This window comes from Vigna unguiculata, chromosome 9 (genome assembly GCF_037176805.1).
Source record: "Vigna unguiculata cultivar grain cowpea cultivar isolate G323 ecotype 2 chromosome 9, ASM3717680v1, whole genome shotgun sequence".
Taxonomy (NCBI): domain Eukaryota; kingdom Viridiplantae; phylum Streptophyta; class Magnoliopsida; order Fabales; family Fabaceae; genus Vigna; species Vigna unguiculata.
Window position 1 is genome coordinate 19,196,731 of NC_140800.1, and position 11,699 is coordinate 19,208,429.

General features: G+C 31.9%; 1 protein-coding gene across 1 annotated transcript; it reads left to right on the top strand.

The window, feature by feature from the left end:
* Positions 1-838: 838 nt before the first annotated feature.
* LOC146883665 (uncharacterized) lies at positions 839-3,321 on the top strand. Its single transcript, XM_085666686.1, has 2 exons — positions 839-2,111; positions 2,146-3,321. Exons 1-2 carry the CDS (start codon positions 1,083-1,085, stop codon positions 3,319-3,321), a joined length of 2,205 nt encoding a protein of 734 aa, XP_085522812.1. The 5' UTR covers positions 839-1,082.
* The last annotated feature ends 8,378 nt before the right edge of the window (positions 3,322-11,699 follow it).

Below are 11,699 nucleotides of genomic sequence, written 5' to 3' on the forward strand. Positions count from 1 at the left end.
GGCAGTTTTGGCTACTGCTTTTGTTACTCTTATTACTCCTAAATGTTGTTGGATAACATGTCTTTGTGTACTTAATCATTGACCTTCATTTCCAAAAGTTTAAATGCATGATAGCTACATGTTTGAGTCTTTAAATGTGTCTAACTTTTGCTTGAGTCATATGTTATATTTTAGCTTGAAGTTTTCTTGTTCTTGTTATTCTAAGTATTTGAATATTTCATTCACCTTATGTCTTGTTTGATGTATGCTCCTTGAACTTGACTTTTGGCCTAAAAATTTGGGAACTAAGTGTCCAAGCCACCCAAAACACCTTTCTCATCATTTTGTGAAACTAGTTTTTGAAAGAAGAAAAATTTTGGTACACTTTTACAATCTTACCGAGAGAAATATGGCTCTTTGATGAACCAAAATTGTGTTTCCACTAAGTGTTATGCTACTAGTTTTCATATTTGGGTGTTGGGTGATATTGGCTAATTAGTTCCATGCTTAAAACTTGGTTATGATCTTTCTTGGTGTATGCATGATTTGAGACTTGGTGATGCATAGTTCAAGTATTTTTCCAATAGAGTCTTTTCATGTGCTTTTCTTGCTTGTTTTGATTTAAAGTTTTGTCACCTTGATATCCTTTCCTTAGAGTTTAGCTTTCTTGGCTTTAAGTACTTTTATTGCTTGTCTTTAGGTTCTTTGTTTTGTCTTAGTAGTTTTCTTCATTTGCTTTCCTTTGAGTGTAGTGGCCAAGCCACTTGAACTTGTCTTGAAAAGGTTTCCAAAAACTTTGAAAGCATTTCACTCCTTTTTGGTGGATTTGAGTGTAGCCTTGCCTTGTTGCTTTGGGGGAGAGTGATCAAAACACTTGGGTTGTTTATTTTGACCACACTTGGTCACAAGTTTTTTATCATTTGCTAACCAACTTCTTTACTTGTCTCGAATTTTTGGATTTGTTTTGTAGGAAAACATGGATTTGAGTTCGGTTTTGGAGGATGTAAGAGAGAGAAGGTTCGGCTTTTCCATACTCACCTCAAGTGGTGACTCCCGTGGCACATCAAGGGACCATCATTGATGTCACTAGCCTCCTCCAACAAATGGAGCTTAAAAGGCAAGAAGATAGGGAACAACAAGAGAGAGCCTTTCAAATGTTCATGCAACAACAAATGCAACAAATACAACAAGTGCAACAACAAATTCAACAAGTGCAACAACAACAAATCCAACCAAGAGAGGAAAGAAGGGCAAGGAGGCGATCTCCTTCCGTGGACTCCTATGGAAGTGAAGAAAGAAGAAGAAGGCCCGGATGGGGTGGAGAAAGAAGGCACCAAGTGCAACATCAAAGGCAACCTCCTCCCATCAAAATCCCAAAGTTCAAAGGAGAACATGACCCCAATGCTTACATGGAGTGGGAACAAAAAGTGGATCAAATTTTTAGCATTCATAGAGTTAGTGATCAAGAGCAAGCAGACTTGGGAGTTTTAGAGTTTGAAGAGTATGCCATGACTTGGTGGCATCAAATTTGTATAGACAATTATAACCAAGAGCCACCCGCGGCTTCTTGGATGGACATTAAAGTTAAAATGCGTGAACGTTTTATACCTTCATATCATAGGAGGGAGACTCTTTTGAAGCTCCAAAGGCTTCAACAAGGGTCTATGTGTGTTGAAGAATATTTCAAATTGATGGAGTCCATGCTCTTAAAGGTAGGACTCCATGATGAGCATGAAGAAGAGAAAGTCACTAGGTTTGTGAGTGGTCTAAGGAGGGAAATTCAAGATGTAGTTGACTTGTATGAGTACTCCACTCTTAGCAAAGTTTTGCACTTGGCCTTGAAAGTTGAAAACCAATTGAAAAGGAAACAAGAGGCCAAGAAGAGTACTTCATACAATGACTACTACTTTAAACCTTGGAAAGGTAAGGAGAAAAAGGATTTTAAAACACCTTCCAAATCCTCCCAAGACCCCACACCTAAACCCAATTCGACTAGGACTATGCATGATAAACCAACTTCTTCTCAAAAGCCAAGAACTAGTTCTATCAAATGTTTTAAATGCTTAGGCTTTGGACACATAGCCTCCAATTGTCCTTCAAAGAGGAACATGTTCTTGACCTCCAAAGGAGAAGTTGAAAGTGAAAATTCCCCTCCCTTCCCCCAAGAGTAGTTCATCACACACTTCTTCCCCTTCAAGTGAAGATGAGATCAAACCTCGTGAAGGAGGTCTTTTAGTTGTGAGGCGCATGTTGGGCCAAGTCCCAAAGGAATTTGAATCTCAAAGGGAAAATATTTTTCATATAAGATGCCTCATCAACAAAAAGACTTGTTCCCTCATTATTGATGGTGGAAGTTGTGTCAATGTGGCTAGCACAAGGGTAGTGGACAAGCTTGGCTTAGACACCATCCCTCATGCCAAGCCCTATAAACTATCTTGGTTAAGTGAAAATGGTGAAATAAATGTGGATAAACAAGTTCTCATCACTTTCTCCATTGGGAATTACAAGGATAATGTTTTGTGTGACTTAGTACCCATGGAAGCAACTCACATACTTCTTGGAAGGCCATGGCAATTTGACAAAAAAGCTTTCCATGATGGCCATTCCAATAAATTTTCTTTTAACTTCCAAGGCAAAAGGATCACATTACTACCTTTATCCCCCAAAGAAGTAAGTGATGACCAAAAACAAATGTTTGAGAAAAGAAAGGAAGAGAAGGCACAACTAATGGTGCACACCAAGGAAGCAAGGAAGAGCTTGATCTCCTTCAAAGGAGCTAAAAAGGTAATGCTTTCTCAAAAACAAGTTTTTCTTGCTTATCCAAGTGAGTCTTCTCCTTCCTTTCAAAACCCTCCTCCTAAGTGTCCTCAAGACTTTTCTATAGTCTTAGATGAATTCAAGGATGTGTTCCAAGATCCCACAAAGGGACTTCCACCTCTAAGAGGTATAGAACATCAAATTGACTTCATCCAAGGATCATCTTTGCCCAATAGGCCAGCCTATAGGACCAATCCTGAGGAGGCCAAAGAAATTCAAAAACAAGTCAATGATTTGTTAGAAAAGGGATGGGTGCAACATAGTATGAGTCCTTGTGCTATGCCCGTGATCCTAGTTCCAAAGAAGGATGGAACATGGAGAATGTGTATAGATTGTAGGGCCATCAATAATATCACCATCAAATATAGGCATCCCATCCCTAGGTTAGATGACTTGCTTGATGAGCTTCATGGTGCAACCATCTTTTCAAAGATAGATTTGAAGAGTGGTTACAACCAAATAAGAATCAAGGAAGGAGATGAGTGGAAAACCTCCTTCAAAACCAAGTTTAGATTGTATGAATAGCTAGTCATGCCCTTTGGGTTGACTAATGCACCAAGCACTTTCATGAGGCTCATGCATCATGTGCTTAGACCATACTTGGCAAGTGGCGGCATACACCACTCATCTTCAAGGTTGCCATGGCTTTTTCTAGCCTAGCCTTATAGTGGCATGAATCCTTCATTCCTCCCCTTTCCCTTGCTTTTCATTTTATGTTTCTTTACTCTTCTTGGTTTATATTGTTTCTATTATATGTTTTTCCTTTTGGTTTCTTACTCTCTATCAATCCATCCTCCTCCTCTGTAGAACCTTGGAAAGGAACCTTCACATCTAGATAGCTTGTTATCTTAATGTCCAGTGGGGATTTCCTTGGTTTTCTTAATCAATCATCACCATATTCATTAATCTTCTAAAAGGAACAAGATAATCCTACATCATTAAGAGATGTAATTTTAGTATAATATTATAAACTTGTGGTAAATTAAATGATGAAAGGGATAGAAGATTTGAAGGAATTTTCCGTGTATATATTCAATGCATTGATTGAAATGAAGGAAAGGAGAGTTAGTAGCTTAAACAGAGAATAGTTACATGAGTTCTGGTTGCAAATTTCAGACTAAATTTTCTTTGACATGTAAGTTTTTCATCATCTTTTATTATAGTTATATTTTTTTTCTTTGGAATCATTCACAAACATGTTCCCCCTTTACTTGCCCAAAATTTTCATGCTTCTCATTAACAAAATAATTTTACCAGATAAACTAACTTTTAATTGTGTAGATTTTCAGTGATGCATCTCAAATGGAGCAAGAGGTCTTAAAGGAAGTTCGTGAGCAGTGGGCTTCGCTCCTTTTGAGTGTTTATAGAAGATGATGTTAGGTGTATAGTCATTATTTGATAAGGTTAGGATGTATAGTCATTATTAGATTAGTAGATGTACATCGATTTTATGAGGTTAGAATTATATTATATTTTAGGTTTAATTACTCAGATGATCCCCACTTTGGTAGTGGGTGTGTCAATTTGTTCCCCGCTTTTAAAAAAGTGTCAATTGCATCCCAACTTTTGAAAAAGTGCCTCAATTAGGTCCCTTTCAAACAAAAATTTTTGTGGATTTTTTAACGGCGTGGCACATGTCAATATGTGTTTTTTTTTCAATTTTTGTTTAATTTTTTAAAAATTTAAAAATTTTACATTTTAATTTATAATTTTTTTTAAAAGAAGTTTGTTGCCACGTGTTAGGTCTGTGGTGTGCCACATGGCAGGACAATGTCATGTGTTAATGTCACTATCAAATGTCATTGTCTTGATTTCAATTTAGTCCCTACTTGTGTGTCTTTGATTGAATTTTGTCCAAACTTTTTTTAGTAGTTAAAAAATTATTTTTTAATCCATTTTTTATAATTAAGATTAAAACTAATTAAGTATAAATATTTTTACAAAATTAAGTACTTAGGTTTATATTAATATTTAGTAGTAAAAAATGTTCTACTAATAGAGCAATATAGTCACCATTTTCTTTTCAAAATAGATCAATATTATCTCTCAAATTTCAAACCAAATTTGTTATTTGTATAAATTTTATACTATTTTTTTATTAAAAATGAATTTTTAACATATTACATTGTATATTATTAACTCATTTTTTGTTAATTATTATTATTTTTTGAAATAAAACAATATTGTCTCTCTCCAATTTGAAACCAAATTTATTATTTGTATGAATGTTATACTAATATTTTTATATTAAAAATGAGTTAATAAAATGACTTTTATCACTAAATTTTAATATAAATATCAATACTTAATTTTGTAAAAATATTTATACTTAATTAGTTTTGATTTTATAAAGAAATGGATTAAAATACATTATTTTCTTGTTAAAAAAAAAAAATCACAACGAATCTCACCAAATTACTTCCTTCTATTTTCTATTGTTCAGTGTTCACATCAAAATTAAGTGATAAAAAGTATTTTTCCCTTTAAGATTATTTTCCTTATTTTCAAAATGAAGTATTACCGACTGTTTATATATATATATATATATATATTGTATAATTATTGTTTAATCTCTTAATTTGTTGGATTGGTTCAATTTGATCTCTTTATTATTAGTTGGTTTAATTTAATATTTATTCTTTAAAACGATCTAATTTTGTTATTTTTAATTTAATACCAAATTAGTAAATAAATTTACTTATAACTTACATATACGTGTTAAAATAACTCTTTTGAATTTATACATCAAATTACTAATATTGTTACATATATTAAAATGATCTTTTGACATAATACTAATGAGATTAGGTCAAACCGATTGGATTTTCCATTTACAATACGAATAAAGTTTAATTAATACATGTTTTTGCACTACGACACAATAAAATAAGTTGTTTTAAATTAGGTAGAGTTAAAATAAACGGTTTTGTATTTTAAATATACATGGGCCTTTGAGGTCACACTTAGCTTCCATTGGGTACTCAGCGTGCATTTCCATGTCCAATCCAAAATAATTTGGGGCTTCTTCCTGCACCCCACAGTTCTCTTCTTGCACTCCCAAATTTTACTACCATCCCATTTTAATCCAATAGATTATATATTATATATTAAATAATTAAGTAGACATTATTTATTTTTTATGGGTTAAGTATGTTTTTAATCTTTGAACTTTGACTCAAAATTAGAATTTCTTCCTATATAAAATTTCGATATATTTTGGTTTCTAAACTTTAAAAATGAATGAATATAATCTTTTTAACCCAATTATATTAATTTTTTTTTACGTATTGAAAGTTTTTCATATTAGTATTGGAGTTTCTGAGAAATATGTTCAACACTTCAAAAAACGTCAACTTAATTGAATTAAAAGAACTATATTCATTCATTTTTAGAGTTTAAAGACCAAAATATATTGAAGTTTCAAACAGGGACAAATTCTAATTTTAAGTCAAATTTTAGGGACTAAAAAACTTAACCCTATATTTTACCGTCCACCCCTAGTAACTTCTTCTCCCTCTTCACCCAAACAGACTTCGTAGTTGCCTACAACTCAGTTTTTGGTCATTTCTGTTTGTCATTGAAGCTTGTTTGAATTGATCTGTACTCGTGGGTACTAGAAGATGGTTGGATTTACAAAGTTATTGTTTCAAATACAAGTATGTTTTTTCATCTTAAGAAGTTTAAAGTGCATTTGAGAATGGCGTTTTCTGGCTAGGAGGTTTTGGGTCATAGGCACCGAATTTCATAATTTATTTTTTCTCTTCGGATTTCAAAATTGATTCTGCTTCCCGAATCTAGAAATGTTAACCGAATTTTAGAATCCGGTGACCATCCAAAATAGATCAAACAAAACTGGATTTTGATATCTGATTTACGGTTACATAAGACCGAATTTCAAAATCTGATGCATTTTACGAATTTCATAATCTTATACCCACTTCATAGAATTTCATCCTTAACCGAATTTGGCCATCTAGTAACCCATCATACCAATTCAAATAAAATTAGATTTCAAAATCCGATATATACAGAATCAGATTTCAAAATCTGGTAGATCCTCTTAACTAAATCTCATAATCTGATTCTCACCTCACCCGATCTCACACATTACACTAAATTTCAAAATCCAGTTCATACCTACCATATTTCAAACTCCATTCCTACATCATCACACTTCACCATATACCAGAATCCAATTCATCTACGAAACCACCCTAACCAGATTTCATAATCCGGTTCAGCAACTATAATCCCGGATTTCAAAATCCGTTTCACCTACCTAGGTGTTGACTTCCCCGAAACTATGATTACCCACCCCAAATCACCATTCTTAGAAGCAAAAATATCATCATGCCAAAAAGAATTGAACTTTCCTCGAGAGAGGAAATGGACCAAAAATTGGGCAGAGGAATGGAGGGAATGGAGGTGCGTCGTGCTGTGGAATAAGCGAAATGTCTCTTGCAGGGTGTGTGAGGCTGTGAAAGTGTGAGTGTAGCATCTAAGCAGAGAGTAAAATAGGTTTTTACACCGCTCAAAAAGTAAAAGGCTATTTCTGAAAAATAGTTTCATTAGTCTCAACAATTGGTACAATGGACATGTGATGCAAAGATCTCTATTCTTTTAAACATAAGAGTGTAACTACTTTTTACCATTTTTCAATTTTCATTTTATACATAGGTTGCTTTAAAATGGTGCAGAGTGATTATACCGAAGTTAAACCCTAAGATAAGATATTATACATACCAAATCTCTCCCTCTATACCAATCTTAGTGGATTCCATTTTTAACTTTATAAATATTCATTCTAACTTCTGATTCATACAATTTATTTCATAATCTTTATTTAAGAGTAAGAGTAAAATATGAATTAAATTAACACTTCATAAAATGTGCTAATAAAAGTAAATTCACTTTATATATAAATTGAAAATAAGTTCACATTAAAAGATAAGTGGATAACTACTATACATACACACACACACATATATATATATATATATATATATATATATATATATATATATATATAATAATCTATTTTGTTTTAAGTAGATTTCAATATATCTATTTTAAAAGTTTTCTTTTAAGTTTTCAATACATCAATTCAGACTTTACTATTGTGCTTGAAATTAAAATCTAATAAATGCTTTCATAGTCCACGTAGTTTATAGCGTTTCATATTTATGTTCAATTTAATAATTTTGATAACTCAATTTAAATTTAAATCAATATAATTTAAATAAATTAAACTAATATTTTATATTTTCCTATATTATAATAAAAAAAATGAGGTGACTATAATATAATGTTTGTATACGATTTAATATATATATATATATATATATATATATATATATATATATATATTGTAATAAAAAAAAACCAAAGTTTGGTTGTAATATAATATTTTGCTATCAAATTATTATTTAATAATAACACAAAAGATAATAAAAAAATAATTAAATATGATTATGATATAATATTTTGTTGTGGTATTTAAAAGTTATGCTAGCACCGCAAATCTCATCTATCCTTTGTTATCACATAAAATATTATTAAACTAAAATAAAGACAACAAAAAATACAAAAAACATGGGATTACACCAAATCCATAATAAGAAATTACATTACAGACAACATAGGGAAGTTATAAAGAAATAAATGTAATGAAATAAACGGTGATAAGATATCAAAGCACTTATATTCCTCCTTAAGTGTAAAAGTCAAAAAACCTAACGTATCACCACAATAATTACTGTCACAAAAAAACATGAGAAATTTGAACATATATTTCAAATGAAAGACAAACACTTGTTCCATCTTCTTCTAATAACCCAGAGTTGGTTATTCCAATTACAAATTCAAATACAAATTTCAGACTCTATCCAGTTCGACCCATTCATTAAACGAGCCAATTCTCCCAGCAAGAAGAGATTTGGTAGCTCACGAAGTGCAGTTCGCCCAATAAATTGTGCATTCTGAAAATCTTTGAATAGAAGTCTTTATAGAATTTTAAATCATTCTTTTGGGAAATAACAAACTAACGCTAAGAGATAGACGACATAGACGTATTCTGGATGATGGAGTCATCAATCATCACCATTATTCTTCCTATTTCAAGTGCTAAGAATATATAGGAGTAACTAACTATAGTTTTCATTAGGGTTGGACGTAATGTATCTTCACTCTTTGTGATTTCAACCATTAAATATACTTCGTTTCCATTACTCTTGTGTTATATTTTTTTTCTTAATTGCATGATTATTAATTGCATATTTTTGGTATCTTATTGTTGGAAAATAAGTTAGAACCTTCAGTGGGATAAAACAACTAATAGTTCACCTATAAACATATAGTGCAATCAATTAGTCATTTTAAACATATTAATATCTGATGTTAATGCAAAATTTTGGTAAAACATCTAAGACATTAGTTTTATTTTACTATATATTAAGGTTTAGACTTACCTCTAAGGAATTAAGGCTGATTAACTTGTGGTGTAAATGCTAAAGTAAAAATTAGAGATATATTGTTTAGTGCTTTCATATTGATTTGATGCATGAAATCTAGCCTCAGTGAAGTTTCTACCATATAGTATTTTCGAAAATTTACTATTTTATAGAATTTAGAATTTTATCAAAACAATCATTTCTTTTCTTTATCTTAAAAGTTCTTTACCTTAATGAGTAAATAGGCATACTTTTTATGAACAACACGAGTCTCTTAATCAATATATTGTTTAGTGTTTTCATATTGATTTGGTGCATGAAATCTAACTCCTGGTGAAGTTTCTACCATATAGTTATTTTCGAAAAATTACTTGTTTTGTAGAATTTAGAATTTTATCAAAACAATCATTACTTTTCATTATCCTAAAAGTTCTCTACCTTAATTAGTAAATAAGCATACTTATTCTAAACAACACTAATCTCTTGGGAAAATGATATCAGGACTTTTCTATTTTATTACTTGTACGATTTGGTGCATTTGCCAATTTCGTAACAAGTTTTTAGTGTTGTTGTTTGGGATTTGCATTTTGTTTAGTCAATTGTGTTTTATTTGTCAATTTTGGTTTAAATCGTTTGTAATTTGTTTATATATTTCTCTTTGTATTTTTTTTGTATAGTTAATTATATATATATATATATATATATATATATATATATATATATATATATATATATATATATATATATATAAATAAACAGTTTCTACTAACTCATTCCTTCTAGTGTTTCCTTGCTTTGTTTGAAAAGCAGGATACTGGCAAATCAATTACTTTATGATCTAGAAATTGAAAGAACATCTCAAAGGAGTAAGAGTATACATCAAAGACTTTTCAAGGAAGCACGTGAAGCCTTATCAAGAGAAGCAGAAAGTGCATCAGATTTCTCAAATTTCTCTCATTTTCAATAGCCAAATCAAGAAGAAGAAGTCAATATGATTGGAAAACGTCGAAGACAACATACTTTGGGAGAGTATTCAACATTCGTAAGACCATTGAATTTCAACCATATTTCCAAGTCGGTGGTCAATGTAAGACCCGTGAAAATTAATTAATTAATAAATGCGGGTAGTGGAAGCCTTTATGGCATTTAATTCTGACTTGTATGACGTGGAAAAGTACTAGCTCAAATGGTTGAGAGTACTTAATGGTGTGAAAGGACTTGAGTTTGAGTCTGAAGTATGCTAAGTATGTATTATTTAATTTATTATTATTATTTTTAACAATATGCTTGATCATGTTGAGTGATTATATAATCATAGAATTATATGAATTATCACGAAACATGAATTAGTTGAATGGTTGTGTATTGAGTTAACATGGGCATGATTATGGGTTGGAATCTTTGTAGACCCAAATTTAACTCTCTTTTCGCCAATTTTCTTTTGGCTTGGATGGGAAAGGTCATAGAAAACCTAGCCATTAGAGGGCAGTTGGAAGGATTGCATGAATGGTCATGAAACAACCATTGAATGACCATTAAGCTAAGATTAAATGTCAATTTTCGTTTTTTGCCATTAACCACAATTAAGAACCATATTAAAAAGGTAAACTAAGGCAAATAGAAGAGTTTTTGAGACTGAAAAATTAGAGTGTTCTAAGGAGCACGAATTCAAAGGAAACACAGTGATAAGAGAGTAAGCAAAGGAGTTGAATTGGGAGAGTGTCAAGGGAGGAAGTTGGTGATCAAGGAAGAACTCTAGAATTATATATTTTAAAGCGTGGAATCTAGGTTAGGGGAGCTGGACTACGTTTCTTTTATTTTCTACATAATTGTATGAATTATAACATGTATATGTATGATTGTTCCTCTACATTGCTCGAAAATCGTGTTTCTGGAAATTTCTAAAAATCCCTTAGCGGACGATGAACTGCTACCAAGCGACTCATCCCTGTATTGCTTGTTTTTAGGTTCCTGAAAAGGAACCGCCTTGCGACACATCCCTGGCTGCCAGGCAACACATGGCTGCAACCCAGATTCTGGGTTTTTGGTTGAACTGCCTGGCGGTGATGAACACCCACCAGGCGACGCGAGTCAACTTGACTCGATTCTTGATGTTATGGGGTTCTAGGAGGATTCTGATATTTATGAATGATTAGACATCGTATTTCCTTGGAAATTCGTGGAATTGGGGGTTAAATTGAGATGAAAATCGCATGAAGGTCATCTTAGGATTGATGAATTGGGGATTTTTATAGTGGCACAAAATTAAGGGGAAAATGTTAATGGAATTTCACTTATTGGAAGTTTTAGGAATGGATCGTGAACCTAAACATGTGAGTACAACCTTTTTGAGTCGTAAATTGAATGAAACCAGGGTAGTGGAGAGTGGTTGAGGTTCGTAGGTGCGAGGGCGATTTCTGGGTTTCTAGAACAACAAGAACCGCTTGGCAGCAC